This window comes from Bos indicus x Bos taurus, chromosome 11, assembly GCF_003369695.1.
Source record: "Bos indicus x Bos taurus breed Angus x Brahman F1 hybrid chromosome 11, Bos_hybrid_MaternalHap_v2.0, whole genome shotgun sequence".
Classification (NCBI taxonomy): domain Eukaryota; kingdom Metazoa; phylum Chordata; class Mammalia; order Artiodactyla; family Bovidae; genus Bos; species Bos indicus x Bos taurus.
In genome coordinates, this window is record NC_040086.1 from 7135658 (window position 1) to 7161310 (window position 25653).

Genomic DNA, 25653 nt, shown 5'->3' on the forward strand with positions numbered 1-25653 from the left:
GCACGCCAGGCTTCCCTGTCCTTCACTATCTCCCAGAGTTTCCTCAAATTTATGTCCATTGAGTCGGTGATGCCATCTAACCATCTCATCCACTGTCTTCCCCCTTCTCCTCCTGCCTTCAATCTTTCCCGGCATCAGGGTCTTTTTTCCAATGAGTCAGCTCTTCCCATCAGGTGGTCACAGTATTGGAGCTTCAGCTTCAGCATCAGTCCTCCCAATGAATATTCAGGGTTGATTTCCCTTAGGACTGACTGGATTGACCTTCTGTGTTCATGGGACTTTATTAATTTCCCTAGGAGCCCCCAAGAGAATGCCTGCTGTGTCCGGATGATCTTGGAAGTTAAGCCCCAAACAAATATGTCCTGTGAGAGTTCTGTCTCACATAAGCAACACCTTCTTCTTGGTAGTGTGAGCTCCATTTACTGCCCAGGTCTCAGCCACCAAAGTGATGCACAAAGTCCAGAGGTGACCTGGTACCAGGTAAGAATGACTTCTCTGAATCTGATGCCAGAGTTTGTTTTTTTATGGTAATAGCTCCTTACGTACATTATAGAAGCATGGGTTTGAATCTGAGGTCTAGAGCAGGGGTCCCCAACCTCCAGAATCTAACGCCTGATGATCTGAGGAGGAGCTGATGTAATAATGATAGAGCTAAAGTGCACAATAAATGTAGTGTTTTTGAATCATCTCAAAACCACCCCCTCCCCCGACCCTGGTCCATGGAGAAACTGTCTTCTATGCAACCTGCCCCTGGTGCCGAAATATTGGGGACCACTGCTCCAGAACTTCCCAAAGCGTGGCCTCATGTCTACGGAAAAGACCTGACTTCCTAAAGCAGTCTATCCCCTAGCAGCCACAGAGTCTGATGTCCCAATCATTAGAACCACCCTCTTGATCAGTGCCAGAAAATCCTCTAAAACTCAAGTCCATGACATGGGAGGTTAAGACATAAACTTATGACCACTCGCTCATGCAGAAAACCTGATTTGTTCAACTTCACTGCCTTTGGAAAGCAAAGGGTATGGTTAAGGTGAAAGGTGCACCCAACAAGTGTGTCTTGAAGGGTTTCTAGAAGCAGCAGGAGACCAGAGTAGTTTCTGAAGAGGGCACATCTGGGCAGACCAGACAGCAAACACAAGGCCTCCCAGGGGACAGGTGTCTCGCACTGGTGAGTAGCGGGTGGGGGGAGGGCAGTGTTAAGCCAAAAAGGGAACAGGAACTAGGGAAAGACAAGTTCCCAAATGATTCTGAGTTAGGAACGACGTGTGAGTAAACTTCATGACAAAAACATTTCACATTTCCACTGAGTCTTACGGTTTCTCTGAGTCCTATCAGATACACAAATGCTGCATGAGCATCTCTTCTGATGGCAGTTGACCCCGGGGTGGCAGAATCTGGGAAGAGAGTTTAAATTGCCTCCTACACTTGTAATGCTTGTTTGAAGTTCAATACTTTGCTTTAAGAAAGCATGCGAAAGTTTAAATTCGACTTCCAAATATATCTGTTTATTAATGTAAAATCATTATTTCAAATTGCCACTGGTCAAATAATTTTTATGATTTCTTTAAAAAAATGTACTTATTTATTTGACCATACCGGGGCTTAGTTGTGGCCTATGGGATCTAGTTCCCTGACCAGTGATCAAACCCGGGCCTTCTGCATTGGGAGCACAAAGTTTTAGCCATTGAGCCACCAGGGAAGTCTCTACCTGTTGGCTTTTTGTATTCCCAGACTCAGCATCAGATACTCCTGGAGGTAAAATTATTGTGGGGTGAGATGCTATTTCCTCACTTGATTCTCTTGAGATTCAGTGACAACCAGTGTTATGGCCATTGTAGAAGTAAGTGAACAGGGAGGGTGAGTGTGTGTTTAAGGCCTCAATTTTATATTTTAAAGTGACACTGAAAACATACTGCCCCATTGAAATCCTAATTTAAGAAACACCTGACTACAAAGAGGTATCATTTCACACTGGTCACCATGGCCTTCATTAAAACGTCTACAAATAGAAACTGCTGAAGAGAATGTGGAGCAAAGGAAACCCTCCGACACTGGGGATGGGAATGTGAAGTCGGTGCAGCACTATAGGCAGTGCATGGAGGTTCCTCAGAAGGAAAACAGAGTCGCCATACCATCTCGCAACCGCACTCCTGAGCACACGTGCAGACGAAACTCTAACTTGGAAAAATACGGGCATCCCAATGTTCACTGAAGCACTATTTACTATAGCCAAGGTATGGAAGTGTCCATCCAGTGAATGGATAAAGAAGATGTGGTGCACACACACACATGCACACAATACAATATTACTCAGTTGTAAAAAACAATGGAACATTGCCATTTGCAGGAACATGGGTGGACCTGGAGATTGTTACACTAAGTGAAGTAAGTCAGATAGAGAAAGACAAGCATCATATGATATCTCTTATATGTGGAATCTAAAATACGACAAAAACGAACTTATTGATGAAAAGGAAACAGATTCCCAGACATAGAAAACAAACTTATGACTACCAAAGGAGAAAGGAGGGGAGGGGTAAATTAGGAGTTTGGGATTAGCAGATACAAATGACTATACATAAAATAGATAACAAGTTTCTACTGTATAGCACAAGGTCCTATAGTCAATATCCTGTAAAAAGCCATGATGGAAAAGAATAGGAAAAAGAGTATGTATATGTATATACTTCTGCTAAGTCGCTTCAGTTGTGTCCGACTCTGTGCAACCATAGATGGCAGCCCACCAGGCTCCCCCGTCCCTGGGATTCTCCAGGCAAGAACACTAGAGTGGGTTGCCATTTCCTTCTCCGATGCATGAAAATGAAAAGTGAAAGTGAAGTTGCTCAGTCGTGTCTGACTCTTTGCGACCACATGGACTACAGCCTACCAGGCTCCTCCGCCCATGGGATTTTCCAGGCCAGAGTACTGGAGTGGGTTGCCATTGCCTTCTCCATTATATGTATATACATGTGTGTGTGTGTGTGTGTGTGTGTGTGTGTATACAGATGACACCACCCTTATGGCAGAAAGTGAAGAACTAAAGAGCCTCTTGATGAAAGTGAAAGAGGAGCGTGAAAAAGTTGGCTTAGAGCTAAACATTCAGAAAACTAAGATCATGGCATCTGGTCCCATCAATTCATGGGAAATAGATGCGGAAACAATGGAAACAGTGAGAGATTTTATTAGTTCAGTTCAGTCACTCAGTTGTGTCTGACTCTTTGTGACCCCATGAACCACAGCATGCCAGGCCTCCCTGTCCATCACCAACTCCTGGAGCTTACTCAAACTCACGTCCATTGAGTCGGTGATGCCATCCAACCATCTCATCCTCTGTCATCCCCTACTCCTGCCACCTTCAATCTTTCCAAGCATCAGAGTCTTTTCAAATGAGTCAGTTCTTCGCATCAGGTAGCCAAAGTATTAGAGTTTCAGCTTCAGGATTGGTCCTTCCAGTAAATATTCAGGACTGATTTCCTTCATGATTGACTGGTTTGATCTCCTTGCTGTCCAAGGGACTCCCAAGAGTCTTCTCCAACACCACAGTTCAAAACCATCAATTCTTCAGTGCTCAGCTTTCTTTATAGTCCAACTCTTACATCCATACGTGTATAGTGTATGTGTGTGTGTGTGTGTGTGTGTGTGTGTGTAACTGTTTGCTGTACACCAGAAACTAACACAACATTATAAGTGAACATCCTTGAATCAAAAATAAAAAATTTCATAACCTCTAAATTGTAGTAAGTAAAGTCAGTGGTTCTGTTCATTATTTTCAGTTCTCTCTTAAGAACAAAGCTTCCCACAGTTCAAATGAATCCGTCATCTGGGGTGATCAACATCTTACTATGTCAAGGTGGCTGTTCCCAGTCCTGGAAAGTAAGCTTGTCCCCAGTTATTTAAGTTGAAAATGCATTTGAAGTTTCAATGTTCGTGTCCCTGAAATGAAAGCTTTGTTGCTTTCTGGTAAGCACAATCCACAGGGTAGTTGACAGCTTTCTGTATAAACCACTCTTACGAACGAAACCCTAACACCGTGTGACATGCACAAAAGGAAGTTTTATTTCTTCTCTGGCTTGGCTTCAAAGGTCAGGATGTGTTCAGTGGTGATGTAGCATCTGTCTTAAAAGCAGGCAAACAATGACTGTTGTTAAAATTGTATCTTTTTTTAAAGTTTTTATTTTGTATTGAAGAATGATGCTAAAGCTGAAACTCCAGTACTTTGGCCACCTCATGCGAAGAGTTGACTCATTGGAAAAGACTCTGATGCTGGGAGGGATCGGGGGCAGGAGGAGAAGGGGACGACAGAGGATGAGATGGCTGGATGGCATCACCAACTCGATGGACGTGAGTCTGAGTGAACTCAGGGAGTTGGTGATGGACGGGGAGGCCTGGGGTGCTGCGATTCATAGGGTCACAAAGAGTCAGACACGACTGAGCGACTGAATGAACTGAACTGAACTGAACTGATGCCTGATTAACAATGCTGTGATAGTTTCAGGTGGACAGCAAACTCATACATGTATCCATCCTGATAAAGATTTGGACAGGTCGTTATTTAGGTTACGTTTCATGAACTGCGTGAAGTGCATGCATTGCATGTGTGTGTGTGCACCTGTGCTTACACACACACGCACACATACACGGTATCATGGAAAGTCACAGACCTCCTGGAAGCGGCATATCACTAAAAGTGATGACATTAGACAAACGGGGCTTCCCCGGTGCTAGTGGTAAAGAAACAACCTGCCAGTGCAAGAGACATCAGAGATGTAGGTTAATAATTTAATAATAAATAGATTAATCATAAATTTAACATTAATGATAAATTAATCAATTAACTCAAATGGACTGGACTGTAGCTCACCAGGCTCCTCTGTCCATGGGATTCTCCAAGCAAGAATACTAGAGTGGGTTGCCATACCTTTCTCCAGGGAATCTTCCTGACCCAGGGATCAAACCCAGGTCTCCCACATTGCAGGCAGATTCTTTACCGTCTGAGCCACCAAGGAAGCCCTAAATAAAAATATAAGAACAAATAACTGGCATAAACAGAATTCATCTAGAGATGATGTTATATTGAGCTGGTCCAAAAGTTCCTTTGGATCTTTCTTTGAGATGTCGTGGAAAAACCCAAATGAAGTTTTTTACCAAGTCAGTATCACTGGGAGGGCTTCCCTGATGGTGCAGAGGGTAAAGAATCTGCCTGAAATATGGAATACCTGGGTTCAATCCCTAGGTTGGGAAGATTCCCTAGAGAAGGGAATGGTAACCCACTCTAGTATTCTTGCCTGGAGAATCCCATGGACAGAGGCCACAGTCCATGGGGTCACAAAAAGTCGACATGACTGAGAGATTCATTCTTTCTAATATTAAGGGGAGTGTGTTTTTTGTTCAATCTTTAGTGAATCTTTGACCCAAGGCAGAGTTAGAGCAGTGGGAGAGGCTCTTCTGGAAGGGCTTGGGGCACTGAGCCTTGGGTGCCCACGACACGGCCATGACCTCCTGCCAGTAGGACTGTGCCCAAATGACTTTTCCACTGGTGGTTTAAGATGGCCTCACTCACACACCACAGCACTGACGTGGCTGCTGCATCCTCTCTGAACCTGAGTTCCATGGAATCTTCACACATAGACCGCCACTTCTTTTCATTTCCTCTGGCCTCATTCTTCTTGTCCCTGATACCCAGTGACATCCTGTGAGCCCAGGGTCATGGGGAGCTGGGGAGCAGGTGAGACTCGCCAGACCAAAGGCTGATATGATGCCAGGGAGGGAGGGGGTTTTGGAAATTATTTCCAAGGTCCACACATTGGCCCATTCAATGGTTCTCACTGTGAAACTTCTGAACCCTCGGCAACTTCCTACCCTCTGTGCAACGCTACCATCCACAGGGTGTCAGAGGTGTCAGTTCTCTGTAGGACTCACTGATGCTCTTTACATACACTCACGCTGATCCGCTCTTCTCCTTCCCTGTTTTGTTCATGACTGTTTCATGTCTGAGCAAAACAAAGAATTTCTCATGAGGCCCCAGCGGCACCTCTTTCTACTTGGATCATTTACGATTGTTTTATTAGAAGGGCTTCCCATCCGTCTTGAGACAAATGGTTTATCTCTTTTCTTTGATGTTTTGCTTGAGTTCTGTCTCATAAAGTCTTGTTTTTAAATTTTTGCTTATTTTCGGCTATGCTGGGTCTTTGGTGTTGTGCAGGTTTTTCTCTAGTTGAGGCAAACGGGGGCTACTCTCTAGTTTAGGTGTGCAGGCTTCTCATTGCTATGGCTTCTCTCGTTACTTCAGTAGTTGCTGCACGGCTTAGCTGCCCCTTAGTGTGTGGAATCTTCCCTGATCAGGGACTGAACACTTGACTCTTGTGTGGGCAGGCAGATTCTTTACCACTGAGCCACTAAGGAAGCCTCCATCTCATAAAATCTTAGTGATACATACTCAGCCATACTTACTTTTCATTAAAATAAATCAGGCTCACTTAGTAATTACTCATCTTCCGCATGGCCCAGCTACAGTCTGGTTCCAGTTCTGCATCCTCTTCTCTGTACTACTTTCTCATATAATTTAAAACCCATCTTCACCAATTTCTGTTCTTCAGGTATATTACCATCTTCTCTAGAAGTTTCATCTCTGAGTTTTACCCCATGCTCTGAAGCTTCCTTTTAAAAGCTTCTTGATCCTTGAGATCCACTAAACACTGTCTAACCTCATCTGTCCCCCTTCTTGGTCTTGTTTGACTTCCTACCTGCAGTTGCCCAGCTCTGACCAGCTCTGATCTTCTTCTCAGCCCTTGGCCAACCTACTGGAAATTCTTTCTGGGGCCACAGGAAACACAACAGAGACTTGAGGAGGGGAATTCCTGCTTCTGCGAGTCAGCAGGCAAAGTGGAAGGGAAATTCCTTAATCAGAACATGAAACTCAGAATCAGAAAAATGTAGATGGATCCTCAGGTCTCTCATGAGCTGTACGATATGGAGTAAAACACAGACTTCAGAACCTCAGTTTCTCATCTGTAAAATGGAAGCGTAGTCTGTGCAAACCCAGTCAGAGAATCCTTAGAATAATCATATGAAATACGCAGAGAAAAAACTTAGCAGTCTACATGCATTGTTGTTAATGGCTAAGTCATGTCCAACTCTGTTATGAGCCCATGGACTGTAGCCTGCCAGGCTCCTCTGTCCATGGGATTTTCCAGGCAAGAACACTGGAGTGGGTTGCCATTGCCTTCCCCAGGGGATCTTCCTGACCCAGAGATCACACCCGCTTCTACTGCATTAGTAGGTTGATTATTTACCACTCAGCTACCAGGGAAGTCTCTACATGGGTAATCAGATCAGATCAGTCGCTCAGTTGTGTCTGACTCTTTGCGACCCCATGAATCACAGCACGCCAGGCCTCCCTGTCCATCACCAACTCCCGGAGTTCACTCAGACTCACGTCCATCGAATCAGTGATGCCATCCAGCCATCTCATCCTCTGTCGTCCCCTTCTCCTCTTGCCCCCGATCCCTCCCAGCATCAGAGTCTTTTCCAATGAGTCAACTCTTCGCACGAGGTGGCCAAAGTACTGGAATTTCAGCTTTAGCATCATGGGTAATAGATTATCATTATTTTGTTACTTTTGTTTTTTAAATCTCTTTTCCCTTGACTGCAGTGGTGAGAAATATACCATTGGAGTACTTGTTGGTACACTCTTAGTGGGGAGTTGGAAGGCCAAGTGCTATGTGAAGGTTAGAGAATTAATGATTACAAGACTAATGATAAACTTATCACCCATCATTCAGTAAATATTACAGTGTCCCTAAAGATACAAACACAGAATTTTTTTCACAATTTGAGGGTATGATTTCTGCAATATCCTTATGTCTGACTGACCTTCTCTGGTTCAGATTTGTGAGGTTTGGCTATAGCAGCACTTCATCTGAATAGTAACTCTCTGGTTACGTTCTTTAATTTTCTTCTCTCTTGCATTAGAATGGAAAACTTCTCTCTGAAAAGAGGAGCAACCCAATTGAAGTGGATGAAGTTTATTACTATCACCAGGGCACGTACGTGTGTGATTACACTCAGACAGATAATTCAAGTTCATGGACAGTAAGAGCTGTTGTTCATGTGAAAACCATTGGTAAGTGAGATTTTTTGGTTTCAATATTTGATATTTCAAGTCCAATTATCCAATTAAAGTTATCTTCTTTGGCTTAGTGATGTTTTTCCCTTTGGGGGGTGAGGGGAAGAAGATAGTCATAGACTATAGTCATGAAAAGCCTGGAATATTGGTAAACATCAATTTTCCATTAACCCAGCTTCCATCCTCTAAGGAAGGCCTTTTTGTGGATCATATTCAGGTGTCACATTTGGTTTTTTTACGCACTGATTTTTTGTTTTGTGATACTATATATATATATATATATATATATATATATATATATATATATTGGACTTTCCTGGCAGTTCACTAGTTAAGACTTTGCCTTCCAAGGCAGGGGATGTGAGTTCAATCCCTGGTCAGAGAGTCAAGATCCCACATGCCTGCTGGCCCAAAAACCAAAACATAAAACAGAGGCAATATTGTAACAAGTTCAATAAAGACTTTTGAAATGATCCACCTCAAAAAAAAAATCCTAATTAAAAAATGAAAGATTCATGCACAGAAACAAAAAAGATTAAGTATTTCACACATGAGTGGTAATACATTTAAAAATAATACTAAAGGTTTCACATCCAGAGATAAGCGCCCCTCATGTGCCGGTCACCAGCTTCAACAGTGGCTTTTCCATCCCACTGTTTCTTTACTGAAACAAAACGCTATAGACAGAGCTTGAGGTCTGGGTCCCCAGCCCTTCCCACTTCCTCTCTTTGCAGTTGTAGCCCACTGTTTCCATCTACATGTTTATGCTTTTGCTACGTATGTATATTTCCATTAATAAAGTAGGATATTGTTTTATGTTATAAAATGAGATTTGTGTTATAAACACATGGGATTGTTCTTAAGCATTATTTTGCTGAATTATACCCCCATGAGCAATGTACAGATTCCTATTTGTCCCAAATATTAATAATATTTGGTGGTTTCAGGCTTTCTATTTATTTTATTTTTTGAATTATGAAAGTATGATAATATGTTTATAAGAAACTTAGAAAATCCAGAACAAAGTTACATATAGTTCTACTATATACTACAATTACGTTTTTAAGTAGATAGATTTTTAGTTGGAGTTTGAATATAAAACTCTCAAAAATTAATAGAATGAATATACAGAGAAGCAGAAGGATATAGTAGACCTGAAAAGCACTGTGAACCAATTCAACATAATTAAGATTTATACAATTTTCACACAACAGCAGAATATACATTCTATTCAAGTTTCCATAGACTATAAGCCAGGAGACATTGGGACATATCCAAGGACATAAAACAAGGTGCAAAAATTTCATGGTCTAAAGGTATTGAAATCATACAGAGTGTGCTCTCTTATCACTGTGGAATCATGTTAGAAATCAATATCAAAAGATATTTGAAAGTAACCCACGTAGTTTCAACTGCAACGTGACACTTAGCAACAGAGATCTTTGACTTGGCCATTGAAAGCCTCAGTAAAGTCAGAAGAGGTTTCAGACTTTCTGATTTGTCTCAGCTGGACTCTCTTTTTCCATTCCGATTTACGTTTCTCTGACGACTATCAAAGTTGAATACCCCGTCACTCGTTTCTTGGCCCATTGGGCTTATTCTTCTGTGACTTGTCTATTTTCACCCCAGGCTTTCCGTTGGGTCATTCTCATGCGATTTACAAATATCAGCATGGATAAACTATATGATATAATTTAAGTATGGCTGATCTCAAAACATAACCACTCAGAATGGTTGACTTAGCTCTGAGTAAATCCATTAATTACTTTTACTTCCTCTTCTTTCATTACGAGATACAAACCACATGAGGCACCCCGAGACCTGTCTCCTTCCTGGCCCTCGCACTCGCCACCACTGCCGACGTCAGAGATTTACATTTATAAGAGGTTGTTCCTTGGGTGAGGGCTTAGAAGGCAAATAGCCCACATGGAGCACTGGCTGCTCCTCCAAGTGCAGTTGCTCTTTCACTCAGGCGTGATAACTCGCCCCATCAAACTTTCAGTGGCAGGATTTGCTTTTCTCTCTCCCAGAGGATACCTTGAAACATCCATTGCATCTTTTCATGCCTTCTCTGTCATCATGTCTGTCTTCCTCACTTACTCGTTCATCCTCTCATGTATTCATTCTCACACAAGTATTTGTAGAACATCTAATACATTTCAGGCACTGGGCTTGATGCTAAAGATGTAAGAGTGAGCATCTGGACATTTCTCTGACCTCCCAGAACTTTCTATCTTGTGGGACAAACCGGGAGGATTCAGGCTTCTACGGTTCAGTAGGATGAATAGAGAGAAAGGGAAGCAGTGAAGCATGAGGGAGGCCCATCAAACCCACACCTGGGTACCGAGGCCAGCGGAAAAGTGAGGGGCAAAGACAAAAAGATGGGCAAGATGCTATTCCAGCCAGAATGAGCAGCACAGCTAATGTGCGAGAGATGAGAGAGAGCATGGTGCATTCAGGGCGCAGAAGAAAGTGAGTTGAGGGTATCTGGAAGCAGAACTGACTCCACACTGTTCTAGTAAGTCTGGACTTTGTTCAAGGAACAACCGGGAGCTGTTGAGGGTTCTATGAAGGAGAGTGTCATGAATAGATCTGGTTTTGACATAGATCTCTCTGCTTATTGTGCAGAAAATGTGTTTGGGGGAGCAACAGTGGAGGCAGGAAGAAGAATTAGGAGGCTACTATCAGGCAAGCAGGCAACTGCTGATGGCGGCCTGAACTAGGAGGGATGGAGGGATAGAGAGAAGTGAATGAACTCCAGAAATATTTAAGGAGTTACACGTAAAGGGGCTTGGGAATCAGGAGTGAGGAAGAGGGAAAAGGAGGAGTCCAGGACGAGAGCCAGGTTATAAGTTGGGCAAGGAGGTGGACTTTCTGTAATACACTGAGAGAAGATGAGATAGAATGGGGAGGAACGGGGTGAGCTGGGATGGGATGGAACAGAAGTGGAAGGGCAGGATGTGGTATAGGGGGCTGGTAGAGGGAACAGGCAAGAAGCAACAGGTTTGAATTATGCTCTTGAAAGATGTCTCTTGTCACTTTTGGGGGGAGGGGCTGTGCTGGGTCTTCATTTCGGTGTGTGGGCTTCTCTAGTTTCAGTGCATGGGCTTCTCTAGATGTGGCTTGGGCTTAGCTGCCCCATGGCATGTGGGGTCTTAGTTCCCCAGCTAGGGTTGGAACCTTGTCCTGTGCATTGGAAGGTGGATTCTTTACCACTGGACCACCAGGGAAGTCCTCTCTGGTTACTGTTTGAGCAGACCTAGCAGAGGTGATTAGAAATGGCTTTATATATATGTAAAAAACATGTGGATGGAGTTTAAGTGCAAGATGAAAGAGGAAACTCAAAGACGGTTTACTTTTCTGGCATGATGAGTTGGCAAACCGTGGTACCATGCCATGAGACAGACGAACAAGAAGTGAGTATGAGGAGGAAATTCAGTGTTAGCCTTGAAAGGACTTTCAGTCACCAAGTCACCGTGACAAGTGGGTGTTTGGGTAAACCAGACTGGGATGTAAGAGTTGGAGCTGTGAATGTGAGAATGGTTGGCATACAGTCCAGGGAGACGGGGTCAGGCTGGGAGTGAGGACAGAGAGAAGAGAGCCAGAGCATCCAGCGCTGGGGGGTGTGGGGGACGAGGAGCGTCCTCACAGGAGTTGAAGCAGGGGTGCGAGGACAGAGGAAAACTGCCCCGGAACTCAGAGATAAGGTGTTGCAAGAAGGAGGGGGTGAGGCTTGGCCTCATGTGGTGAGACCCGGGAACAGATCACTGGCTCTGGGAAGAGAAGGGTCATTATTTGCATCAGCAAGTGGGTATCAGTGGAAGGGCAGGAGGGAGCAGTTACACAAGTGAAACTGATGATGCAGGAGAGAGACCCTTTCAAGGGCAGAGAGGTCTCATGGGGAAGGCACCTGGAGCTGCCCCACATGGAGAGCAGGTGCAATGAAGACCACTTGGAAAGAACTGCGGAGTGATATTCACCAGAGGCAGAGCGGGAGGAGGAGCCCACAGCGCTTAGTGCAGTGAGCAGAGACTGGGAGGACAGGCCAGCTTCGGGGCCCGGAAATGTGCTGCCCAAGGAGGAGAGGAGAGCGTGCCCGGCAGCAGCCAAGGCTGCTTGCTGTTGTTTAGTCGCTCAGTCATGTCTGACTCTTGTGACCCCACGCAGGGTCCCACCAGGGTCCTCTGTCCATGGGATTTCCCAGGCAAGAACACTAGAGTGGGTTGCCATTTGCTTCTCTGACCTAGCTACTAAGAGGGAAAGCAAGTTAAAAACTCAGCTGTGCCCAGCAGATTTTTGTGCAAGGAGGTCATGGAGGTCACTGGCAACTTTGGCCAAAGGGCTTTCAGTGGAGAGATGGGAGCAGAAATCAGATGCGTGGGAGGGGAGGGGGAGGAAATGAACACACAGTGCTCCTTGCAGAACTCAGCGGGGAAGGAAGGAGAAGGGGTGGGGATGTGAGTTGAAGGGTGTTTTTACTCCGTTTTAAGATGGAGAGACTGGGGAATTCCCTGGAGGTCCAATGATTAGGGCTCTGAGCTCTCACTGCTGAGGTTGCAGGTTCAATCCCTGGTCAGGGAACTAAGATTCCTACAAGCCACTGCGGGGAGTGGCAAAAAAAAAAAAAAAGATGGAAAGACTGAGCAAGGATAAATGCTGATGGGAAGAGAGAGAGAAAGTCAAAGATACAAGAAGTAGGTGGTGTAATTGAAGGAAGGAGGTCCCTGAGAAGTGGGAGAAGAATAGGAGGTGCCCAGAGTAGAAGAGGTGGATTTTCCTATCTTAGGAGATGAGGCATCTTCAGGAGGGAGTTTGACAGTGGAGGCACATTTGAAAGTTTGTGACAGAAAGTTGAGGGATAAATGATTCATGAAGGGCTGAACTCACCTTTATTTTGAAATAAATCGTAAATTTGAGGATGGAGGAAGAGGTGAACTCCAATCTGGCTGACCTGTGCATTTCCTCAGGTGGGTTCTCCTTCCTGTTCCATTTCTCCAGATGGACCAAAAACCAATCTTGGAGGGTAAAGATGAGGGTTCAAGTCTGTGGTCAGCAAGCAGGCTGGCCTGGAAGAAAATGTACCTGGACAGATATGGACTTATCAAGGACTCCTGTTTTGCCAAAACCTGCAATCTGATGTCACAGTCATTTCTGGAAGCATGATTTTCACATGCAAACTTGAATTTCTAGTCTTATGGATTATGAATAAAATCTGGAAAAGTTCCCCCAAATTAGATCAAAATGTGACCCTGCAGACCAGGCCTTCATATTTCCAATGCAAATAATGATTTCTATTTTTATCTTTTAGTGAAGAACACTAATCTCAAACCAGATATTCTGGATCCCATCAAGGACACCTTGGAAGTAGAACTTGGTAAGATGGGTGGGGTCATCACCCCTGAATGACCTTGTGCTTCTGGGAGCAGGTCTAAGTGTGGTTCAAGGAAGAGCATCAGGATTTCAAGTCAAACAGAACCAGAGGTGAATCTCGACTCGGCCACTGACAAGTTCTGTGACCTTATACAGTTGCTAAATCTCTTGAAGCCATGGTTTGTAAAAGTGACCTCACAAAATTGCATTGAGAAATAAGGGTGACTTGAATGTCAACCATGGTTAATAGATTTTTAAAAAAGATTCTTCCGTACTCCACATAAATTGGAACATAGATTGGTTAGGTCCATTGATTATAAATTTAACCATTTACCAACTTAGGCAGCACTAAGTATGTATGAACACAGAGTTTGGTTTGGCCTTTAAGATAACCACAAGAGAATACTACAATCCCTGTTTAAATAAGTTGTATTCCAAAGTAGTGTCTTCTTTGGGGTGGAGGGGGAAGCAATGTCTAGTGGTTCCCTTTGATTTTGTCAGCTTCAATAATATCTGCATCTTCCCATATGGGCAAGTAAGAACTGCTGTCTTCAAAACCAAGTGCTGATTGTGCCAGTAAAATAAATGCTACTTTAAGTGCTAATAAAGTATTTATCCTTGTAGAAAGAAAAAAAGTAATACTATCGTAAAAGACCACTGTGTAGCAGTTTCTTTTAGGTGCTAATTATAGCTCCCCTGATGGCTCAGGGATAAAGAACCCAGGAACCAAAGCAGGAGACACTGGTTTGATCCCTGGGTCAGGAAGATCCCCTGGAGGGCAAAATGGCAACTCACTCCAGTATTCTTGCCTGGGAAATCCCACAGAGGAGCTTGGTGGGCTACAGACAAGACTTGGTGACTAAACAAGAAGATAATATTATCTCATTATAGAAACGTCAAAATAGATATGGTAAATTACCACTAGGTGGCGGTAGCGGTATATCCTGGTAATGAACTAGAGCTACTGGGCTGGCTAAACGGCTCATTGGGTTTCCCCTGTAAGACCTCATGGAAAAACCCAAATGAAGTTTTTGGCCAACCCAATAGTACAGGCAACATCACAAGAATTAAAGGAAGGAGGAAAGAAGGAAGGAAAGCATTAATTAATATAAAAATAGCCAAGTTACCTATGTGCTGTGCTAAGTAGCCTCAGTCGTGTCTGACTCTTTGCGACCCTGTGGACGGTAGGCTCCTCTGTCCATGGGGTTCCCCAGGCAGGAAGACTGGAGTGGGTGGTCATGCCCTCCTCCAGGGGATCTTCCTGACCCAGGGCTTGGACCTGAGTGTCTCATGTCTCCGTCATTGGCAGGAGGGTTGTTTATGGTACCAGTGAATGTTAAAGTTATTACTGTAGGAAAAGCATTATCAAGGTGAGTTTTCAAATGAAGTCCCTAAACTTTATATGGTTAAAATACTGAATTTCTGGATAACCCTTCCCCAGAAAATGGGTAGAAAGAAGGCAGTATAGTTACGTACACACCCATCCACAGAGCACAATTCAAAATAGAGCTGAATATCCAGATAATCACAAAAACCTCAGGATTTTCATTTAGCATGCAAGTGCTTCTGGCCACCTGATACGAAGGGCCGACTCATTGGAGAAGACCCTGATGCTGGGAAAGATTGAGGGCAGGAGGAGAAGAGGGTGACAGAGGATGAGATGGCTGGATAGCATCACCAACTCAATGGACATGAGTTTGAGCAAACTCTGGGAGATGGTGAAGGACAGGGAAGCCTGGCAGGCTGCAGCCCATGGGGTCACAAAGAGTCGGACAACAACAAGAAATGCAAATACTGCCTATAAAATATTCTTCAGCAACACCCTTGTAACTGCTTGAGCAGCAGCGTTGGAAGACAGGGCTAGTCACTGAAACTGCTCATTTTCCTGGTGTTTATCCTGAAACCACATCAGAACTCTTAGTGTATGACCATGCCAGTCTTCATTTGGGTAAATATAGCCACAGGTTTGAGATCTATTCCTGGTTTTACACGTTTCTCAATGAGAGACGGGTGGACGGTTGGCTATGTCCAGCACGCCTGCTCTACCTGTGAACCTGACCACCTCAGGGGACAGTTTCCAGGTGGCGTCTTCCTCCTTCACAGGGCACATCATTCTCACCAGCGGCCTTCCTGTTTTCTGTGGCCCCTTCCTTTTCAGGAAAGCCTTTAACGCTTAACTGCACGGCACGATTTGGCTTCGAAATAAACTTTAATCCTGTGATAAAATGGTACATCAGAGATTCTGACCAGGAGTGGGAAATCAAAACACCCAAGGGAAGAAGGTAAGAAGGAAATGAGCCAACTTATTCTTTGCAACTCCCACAAAAGTCTTTCACCTTTAAAAAACCCCTCAAATGTCCACCCAGAGCTGCACACACACACCCACGGTTGATGGTGTGGCCACTAGCGCCAGCTAGTGGAGCAAGCAAAAGCGTAGACGTGCAAAGTGTGAGTTAATTTTAAATTTGGGGGCCAAAGGCAGTTTTGTATGGGCTTCCCTGGTGGCTCAGAAGTAAAGAATCTGCCTGCCAAGACAAGAGATGTGGGTTCCATCCCTGAGTTGGGAAGGAGTAGGAAATGGCACCCTCCTTCAGTATTGTTGCCTGGGAAATCCCATAGACAGAGGATCCTGGCAGGGTACAGTCAAGAGGGTCATAGAACTAAATATTTCAGTTGTTTTATTACTTTTTAAATTTATTTTTTATTTTTGGCCTTGTGACTTGTGGGATCTTACTCCCCTGACCAGGGATTGAACCCAGGACCCTGGCAGTGAAAGCCTGGAATCTTAACCACTAGACTATCGGAAGTTCTCCCCTATCTCCTTTTCTTTTTTTCCTGTACTTTTTTTTTTTTTTGGCTGCACTGTGCAGCATGTGGGATCTTAGTTCCCTGACCAGGGATCAAACCTGCATTCCTTGCATTAGAAATGCAGTCTTAACCACTGGACTACCAGGGAAGTCCCTGAAGTCCCTTTTTAAAAATTACTTTAAAAGTTTTTATTTTTAAAAAATTGTATCAGCTGTTTCAAAGTTCTGTTTGTAGAACAGTTTGCTGTGGCTGCTTTGCCCACCATGCTAATAAGTAGGCACACTGACCCAGGCTACTTGAATAGACTCGGTGTGTCCAACAGACTGGAGAAGACTCTGCACCCGTGCCAGACTCTCCCATCCCCCCGTGGGGTCCTCCTTTCACAGTGGGGTGAGTCAGGGTCTGAACTCTGTAGTCCTTAATGGTCCGAGTGTATCCAGAGGAAAAGGCACAGGAATAAGCAGTCTGACCAAAATTATGAGGCATGAGGAATAGTTGACACAATCCGACCTGGAAAATGAGACCCAGAGATGGGATAGCTATTTTTTTCTTATTTTTTTATGCACGTCCACAGCAGCTTTATTTACAATGCTGTTGTTGTTATTGTTCAGTTGTTCAGTCATGTTAGACTCTTTGTAACCCCATGGACAGTAGCCCATCAGGCTCCTCTGTCCATGGGATTCCCCAGACAAGAATATTGGAGTGGGTTGCCATTTCCTTCTCCACAGGATCTTCCTAACCCACGGACGGAACTTGCGGCTCCTGCATCTGCAGGCAGATTCTTTACTGCTAAGCCACCAGGAAGTCCTTCAGTAGAAGTTAGACATTTATAAATTGTAGTATCTCTTCTCAAGGGGAATTTGTCATGAAAGAAAGATCGGATGAGGCCCACAAGCAATTATCAGTTCAGTTCAGTTCAGTTGCTCAGTAGTGTCTGACTCATTGTGATCCTATGGACTGCAGCACGCCAGGCTTCCCTGTCCATCACCAACTCCCAGAGCTTGCTCAAACTCATGTCCATCAAGTTGGTGATGCCATCCAACCATCTCATCTTCTGTTGTCCCCTTGTCCTCCTGCCTTCAATCTTTCCCAGCATCAGGGCCTTTTCCAATGAGTCACTTCGTCGCATCAGGTGGCCAGTGTTGGAGCTTCAGCATCAGTCCTTCCAATTAAAATTCAGGACTGATTTCCTTTAGGAGTGACTGATTTGATCTCCTTGCAGTCCAAGGGGCTCTAAAAAGTCTTCTCCAACAACCAATTATATTCTAGTATAAGTGCTTAGTATGATGCTTAGCCAACTCCATCATTTTTAAAAAGTGGCTCATCCCTGAGTATCCTCCATCCTTCCAGCATCTCCTTGTACTATCTGACAGCTCTTCTGAAAGCCAAACAGTTTGTCTGCTTATACAAGTTCCAAAAACTGTTTAATGCATGTCAATCTGTGTTACCCAAGTGGTGTGGTATTTTGCCTCTTTTCCTAGTGTTAAATCCACCTTAAAGGATGAAGTCATAGAACGTGTTGTCCTCTTGGAAAAAGTTACTCAGAGTGATCTTCACAGGAAGTTCATTTGCTTTGCCCAGAACTCCATTGGGAACACTACTCAGTCCATCCAGCTAAAAAAGAAGACAGGAGGTGAGCCTGAAGGGGGATGCAGAATGCACGCAACTGCTTTTACCTAGGAGGAGAGGAACTTCCCTAAAAAGTAGTCATGGTGATGATAGCCACAAACGTGCACTAGATGCCAAGCTAAGCATGCACTTTGCTTGTGTTGATTCACTCAATACCTTCACCAAGGCCACACAGCTGTAAGTTTCACATCAGTGACCGAGAGCTGGTCCTCTTACTAATATTCTGCATACAGGGGCTGTGCTGGAGAAACCTATCATTTGTTCACTCACTCCTTAGTTCATTCACTCATTCATTCTTTCTGTAAAGACCTACAGAACATGCCCTACATGACAGGCATCACGCTGGGACCTAGCCCTCTTTCTTATTGTCCTCCCCTGGCTTCCAAATCCGGAGCATGTGATGGTCTGGACTTGGCGAGTGGAGGAGAGAAAGAAGGGAGATGGAGAAAAACGCTCAGTTTAGGAGTTACATGTATATATCACAGATTGTGGCTGGAGAGGAAATTCTTGATAAGGAATGGCTTTCAAATTTCTTTAAGAAGTTCAGAGTTGAAGGTGATATCATTTACTCACCAATGAATAGAGATGAGAGAACAAGCACGTTTGGAATGCTTGTGGGGCTTAACTAGGACACACGTAATGCCCGGCGCCTGGTGGATGCTCTGTAGAGGTGTGGGTTGAAGGTGCCAGGTGTTAGGTACTTTAGAGGTGAGAAAGCAAGATGGAAGTAGCCCTGGGCTCCAGGAAGTTTAGATTTTAGTAGATTTGATAACACATGAAAGTAAATTACAATAAATGAGAAGGAAGCTTATCAGGGAAAAGTAAATAAAAGTAGTTTTTGTCAGCTTCCCCAGTCACCCCAGTCAGGAACTGGCCATTATCCTGGGTTCTCTTGAGTTTATTTTATGACAATTCCTTCAAGATGTGATCTAAGACATGTCCGGAATCAAGAGAAATGTTTTCAATGGCAGTGATTCTGGTAAATCACCTCTGGCAGAGGTGCCGGGCAGGCGCTGCTTGAGTGTGGGTGTGTGGGAGGGCGCTCTGCCTCTGTGACTGCTCAGCTCACACCCGCGCATCTCTGTCCCCAGTGGTATTCCTCTACATCCTCCTGGGCGCAGTCATGGGCCTGGCAGGCGTGCTGACCGCGGGCGCACTGCTCTACATGTACTGGATTGAAATAGTGCTGGTCTACCGAACCTACTGGAGCAAAGACAAGACGCTCGGGGGTAAGACGGCCCACCTCGCCTCTGCTGCTTCCCCTCTGAATGGACCTAGAGGGAGAGAGCTTGGGACACGCACGTTCCCTGAGGGGCAAAGTCATGACCCCCAGCTTCTGAGGTCCTTCTGCTGGTCTGGTGGCTTTACACCTGGGAGGGTTGGGCCCCTGGGGGAGAAATGATCTCTTCTCATTCCAGTTACTAGGAATCTTGCCAATGATGCTATTGTAGGACATATTGGACTTAAAAATGACTCTCCACTCAACATCCTAAAGCAAGATGGTGGATGACTTAACATCTCCATGCCTCCTTCGTTCTCTCTTCTGTGAAGTAGGGTTGTAATCACAATGAATGCCATGTGGGCTCGTTGAATGGACACACTGAGGGTTAGAATGGCATGTAGCACAACATAAGCACACAGGACGTGTCCGTGCCAGGCTTGCCAGGTGGCACTATTGGTAAAGAATCTGCCTGCCAGTGGGGATTGGCAGAATCCAACCCCCTGGGTTGGGAAGATCCCCTGGAGAAGGGAATGGCAACCCACTGCAGTATTCTTGCCTGGGAAATCCCATGGAAAGAGGAGCCTGGTGGGCTACAGTCCACAGGGTCGCAAACAGGTAGACACGGCTGAGTGATCGAGCACGCACCCAGAGCTGCTCTACAACGCTGTGTTAGTTTCTGCTGTACAGCAAAGTGAGTCAGCTATATGTATACACATATCCCCTCTCTCCAATAATACTATTTGAGAGGCATTATGCAAAGGGCTGGAAAATGAGCCAGTTGTGTCCAATTTCAGAGTCCAGAGGCTAACTTTTGAGATGTTCTAAAGTTTCCATTCGGAGAAGACAATGGCACCACACTCCAGTCTCTTGCCTGGAAAATCCCGTGGACGGAGGAGCCTGGTAGGCTGCAGTCCATGGGGTCGCTAGAGTCGGACACGACTGAGTGACTTCACTTTCACTTTTCACTTTCACGCATTGGAGAAAGAAATGGCAACCCACTCCAGTGTTCTTGCCTGGAGAAACCCAGGGACGGGGAAGCCTGGTGGGCTGCCGTCTATGGGGTCGCACAGAGTTGGATACGACTGAAGCGACTTAGCAGCAGTAGCAGTAGCAAAGTTTCCATTTAGTTCTTCAGCACACCTTAGAATCTATGTGTATTTATAATAGTTGAGTCAACAACGGCATTTGTTGTTATTGTTATTTGGTCGCTAAGTCCTGTCTGACTCTGTGTCCTCGTGGACTGTAGCCCACCAGGCTCCTCTGTCCACGGAATTCTCCAGGCAAGAATACTGGAGTGGGTTGCCATTCCCTTCTCCAGGGGATCTTCCCCATCTAGGGATTGAACCCACCTTTCCTGAATTGGCAGGCAAATTCTTTGCTGCTGGGAAGCCCCAACAGAATCTTATGAGACCTTGCTGCTGCTGCTAAGTCGCTTCAGTCGTGTCCGACTCTGTGCGACCCCATAGACGGCAGCCCACCAGTCTCCCCCATCCCTGGGATTCTCCAGGCAAGAACACTGGAGTGGGTTGCCATTTCTTTCTCCAGTGCATGAAAGTGAAAAGTGAAAATGAAGTCGCTCAGTCGTGTCCGACTCTAGCGACCCCATGGACTGCAGCCTACCAGGCTCCTCCGTCCATGGGGTTTTCCAGGCAAGAGTACTGGTGTAGGGTGCCATTGCCTTCTCCGTATGAGACCTTAAAATACCCTAAACAAGTTCCAAAATATAGTTCTCTATCTGAAAGGGAAAGGAACAAGACTGCTGTAAGTCAGACACTAAACTCTTCATCTACATTATCCCAGGAAACTCTGGCAGCAGCCTGCCAGGGGTTGTTCGTCCCTGATTTTACACTTGGGGGTTCAAACCCTGGTATGTGTGCCGTCAGCGCGCTAGCGTGCCAGGCCCTCACAGGGCTTTGTTCTCTGGATATTATCATGCTTCGATGGAGCAGACTGTCCTTTGATGTGTACCTAATAAGACAGCGGGGCTGCAGCTACAGAGACAGCCTGGAGGAACTCCGGAGTGTGTGTTGTTTAATCAGAAAAAAAGCCCCGGCTGTTTGATCTGACCTCAGGGAAGACACAGGAGTGCCTCATTGATTAGAATCTGATTCTGGGTGCACAGTGGATGCCCCTCAGCAGTGTGGTTCTGAAAAAGTGAACACAGATGCTGCTTTTGACTTTCAAAATCAGTTCAGGGCTTCCCCAGTGACTCAGTGGTAAAGAATCTGCCTGACAATCTTGGAGACGTGGGTTTGACCCCTGGGTCGGGAAGATCCCCCTGGAGGAGGAAATGGCAACCCACTCCAATATCCTTGCCTGGAGAATCCCGTGGACAGAGGAGCCTGGCGGGTTACAGTCCATGGGGTCACAAAGGGTCCGATCCAACTGAGTAACTAAACAAGGATCCCAAGTCTTAATTCTTCCCCACTTACCATAAGGCTTGAGCTTAGGTAGGTATTCACATTCTTTCTTGTTGCTCTTTCTCAGACCAAAAGGAGTTTGACGCCTTTGTATCCTATGCGAAATGGAGCCCCTTTGAGAGCGAGGCCTCTTCATCTCTGAGTGAGGAAACCTTGGCTCTGAATCTTCTCCCTGATGTTTTGGAAAACAAATATGGATATACCCTGTGCCTGCTTGAAAGGGACGTGGCCCCTGGGGGAGGTAGGTCTGCAGCCGGCAGAAAACGCAGAACAGGAGAGCTACAGGCATGCACTCTGCATGTTGTCCTCCATTCTTTCTCTTGGGCTACATATCTTCTGGAAGGATTCATGAGCTTAGAACATCTTGGGCAATGACACAGAAAGCCATGTGTTGCAGAGACATGCTCCATCATGAAAAAAAAATCCGTCTTCAGAAAGCCCAGAGAGACTTCCAGAACAAAGATATCTTTTCTGGCTCCTCAACCGGAAGTTAGTTCTGTCTTCCCAAATGAGTGGTCCCTCTCCTTCCTGGGACTCTGCCAGCCACAGACTCAGCATTGGGCTCAGCAGGCTCCCAGGCCAGGTACCCATGAGATGTGTGGACCTCATTCCTCCCACCGTCCTCCTCTGCCTCAGAGGCCCCCACCCAGGAGCCAGGGACATTGCTTGCCCCTCCCTCATTCCAGTCAACCTGGTTCCAGTGAGTTTTGATCCTGGAGGGACTCAGAAGTTGAGGGGAGAGAACACAGGGGAGGAAGCTGAACTGACAGTCACTAGACACGGAATATAATCCAACTGTCTGTAGAGTTAGTAGATGCAGTAAAAGTGATTGAGAAAATCAGGCTTCTCCTTTCCTTTGCCATCACAAAGAACCCCGCTGGGTGGATCTGGGAGATTCAGGGTTATGGTGACTCAAGGTTTAACAATAACAATTGCAAATAATTAAATTCTTTCTCTCCAGTGTACACAGAGGACATTGTCAGCGTTATTAAGAAAAGCAGGAGGGGAATCTTCATCTTGAGCCCCAACTACGTCAGTGGACCCAGCATCTTTGAACTACAAGCAGCGGTGAATCTGGCTTTGGAGGATCAAACACTCAAACTGATTTTAATTAAGTTCTCTTCCTTCCAAGAGCCAGAGTCCCTACCTCATCTAGTGAGAAGAGCTCTCAGGGTTTTGCCTTCTGTCACCTGGAAAGGCTTAAAATCAGTTCCTCCCAACTCTAGATTCTGGACCCAAATACGCTACCACATGCCTGTGAAAAGCTCCAGGGGAGTCACGTGGAACCATCTGAGAACTATGCCATGGATTTTTTCTTTGGAAAAGACGCAGTAAAGACAGAACCCACTGGGAGGAGCTCCCAGCCTGGAGGATGGTAAAATGGATGTGAACCGCCTCCCTCTGCCTCTCGTCCTGCCCCTGGTGAGCAGAGACCTTGATGGATGGAACACACAGCACACACCAGGCTGATATCACCGGGAAGGGTCCTGCCAGCCCCAAGCAAGCTTGGCCGGCACTGGAATGAACGGAAGCTGTGGTGCAAGGCTCTGATTCCCTGGACAGGACAGAGGGAGGGCGAATTCTCCAGACTCCTGCACACATTTGGCCCACAAAGTCCCTAAGATTTTCCTAGTGGTGGCTGTGGACTGTTGTGTCTATTTTGTTTCGTACACATCACTTTAGATATCTTTGCAATCAAATAAATATTACTTTATTAGAAACAAGTGATTAAAACTTTGCCTAAAGCATCTCTGTGAAGAAGACAATTCTTACTCTGTGTTCACCATTCACTGGAGCCCAGTATGCAAGGAGGAAAAGAGAAAACAGGGGTCAAGGACCAGACAGGACCTTGGTTCATCTCTAGTGTGTCCTTGTGGGAACTAGAAGGAAGATCCCCTTCTTCTGGGCTGACACAGCCCTGAGTCAGGACACAGGCCTTAGGGAGCAGACTGGGGCTAATGTCAGCTCCTCCTTGTCTCCTGGCCTTTGTGCAGGGCCTGAAGTTCATGCTTTACTCTGGACCACAGGAAGTGGGGACCAATTAAGCCAACATGATATGGCCAATGAGGAGACAAGGAATCGACCAGTGGTTTTGCATGCGTGAGTGTGTGTGTGTATGTATGTGTGAGTGTGTGTGTTAAGTCACTTCAATCATGTCTGACTCTTTGCAACCCTATGGACGGTAGCCTGCCAGGTTCCTCTGTCAATGGGATTCTCCAGGCAAGAATACTGGAATGGGTAGCCATTTCCTTCTCCAGGAGATCTTCCTGACCCAGGGATCTTATGTGCAAAATATTGTGTTGGCCCGAAAGTTCGTTCAGGTTTTTCTGTAAGATGTTATGGAGCTTTTTGGCCAAGCCAATAGAAAGACAGTGGCAAGAGGCAGCAGCCAAGACAACAGTCTGGGAAATAATTCTCTACACTGGTTGACAGATAGCAATATTAGGGCTTGAACAGTGCTTAAGTCTGAACTGTTGGCCCATTGAGACTGGTGGTCCCCATGTGCTTCCTGACCCACCAGTCTCATTGAGGTCCTCGTAAGTGATGGACCATCAGCTGGGGGACCAAGTACCTGTTTCTCCTAGACAAGGCTCATTTCATTCTCATCAGTGTGTTTTCCTGATGAGAGTTCAACCTGCAGTTATAACAGTGTTCTAGTCACAGACGGATGTGCACATGTCATGCTCCGTCTTCCCCATTTGTTGTTATGGTTCAGTTGCTAAGTCGTGTCCAACTCTTTGCAAACCATGGACTGCAGTATGCCAGGCTTCCCTGTCCTTCGCTCTCTCCTGGAGTTTGCTCAAACTCAGGTCCAGTGAATCAGTGATGCCATCCATCATCTCATCCTGTGTCGTCCCCTTCTCCTCCTACCCTCACTCTTTCCCAGCATCAGGGTCTTTTCCAATGAATCAGCTTTTTGCATCAGGTGGCCAAAGTACTGGAGCTTCCCCAATAGAAGGGAGCAATTCATTTGTGCAGTAAAGCATAGCACCTTCTGGACTGATTCACACATACTGTGCCCTGCTCACTGGTGTGAGCATGATCCAGGTTTAAAGCCATTGTCATCTGGCCACTGCTTAGTGCCGGTGGGAAAGGCTCTGAGGTTTCTTTGCACAGAGGCACCCACATCACACAAACCACGGTGGCTTGGCATCGAGCAGCATCCTTGTTGGGAATTTCAGTGATAAAGTTAAAGATGAGTTCAAGGGTACAAATTATTCCTGGACGGAGTTTCTTGTGGGAAGCCTCATTGCAGGCTCTCAGAAGGGAAGGAGGCACACTGTCATTGTCCCATGGTGTCATGGGATGACCCGAGTCCTTGGTTTTCCGGTCGGTCACTCTCAGAGACCTAAGCCTCAGAAATCTCTTTCGGCTAGTTTATCCAGGTTTCTTTTATTCTAGAATAAGTATGGCCATAGCTGATATTTCCGGAGGTCCGGAGTTTTGTTCTTTTTAAAATACTTATTTATTTATTTGGCTGTGCTGGGTCTTAGTTGCAGCACTTGAGATCTTCAACCTCCGATTTGGCGTGTGAGATCTTTAGTTGAGGCATGTGGAATCCATTTCCCTGACCAGGGATCAAACCCAGGCCCCCTGTATTGGGAATGCTGAGTCTTAGCTTCTGGACCACCAGGAGGTCCTTGGAGTTTTGTTCTTAGATTAACCAAAGCTTATTGCTGCATACACACAAAAAAGAAACTAGGTCTACCATTTACAGAATACACTCTTTCAGGCGAATCGGTGCACTGAGAATGACAAATAAACATTTAGGATAAAGCTTTATTAATATTTCTTACAGGTAATTCAATCAAATAAGGTGGACAGCCAAAACGAGTTGGTGATACAGGAGATTGATGGTAATTAAACAATTGACCTCGGTAAAATGCAATGTGAAGGAATAATTTTTTTCCCCCACCACACCTTCTAAATAAGGTGCCCATATGCTCTGCTTCTGTTTCACACCTGTTGTCCAAGTACAATTTTCATAGTGAGAGGATAGTTTCTGATTCTGAAAATGTGTCCCACTTTAGATTGTGGTCATCTTACCTCTAGGGCACATCGTAGAATGGTCTTTACTG

The 25653-nt window shown here is 45.4% G+C and overlaps 1 protein-coding gene across 1 annotated transcript in view; it reads left to right on the forward strand.

Annotated features, from left to right (window-relative positions):
- IL18RAP (interleukin 18 receptor accessory protein) overlaps positions 1-23302 on the forward strand; it is a 30448-nt gene extending 7146 nt beyond the window's left edge. Inside the window, exons 4-11 of the mRNA XM_027554773.1 lie at positions 297-480; positions 7972-8122; positions 13434-13499; positions 15654-15777; positions 17785-17936; positions 19024-19161; positions 21642-21815; positions 22536-23302. Of these exons, the coding sequence (XP_027410574.1) occupies positions 297-480; positions 7972-8122; positions 13434-13499; positions 15654-15777; positions 17785-17936; positions 19024-19161; positions 21642-21815; positions 22536-22909 (1363 nt within the window). The 3' untranslated portion in view covers positions 22910-23302. The remainder of the gene's footprint in view (positions 1-296; positions 481-7971; positions 8123-13433; positions 13500-15653; positions 15778-17784; positions 17937-19023; positions 19162-21641; positions 21816-22535) is intronic.
- Positions 23303-25653: the final 2351 nt, after the last annotated feature.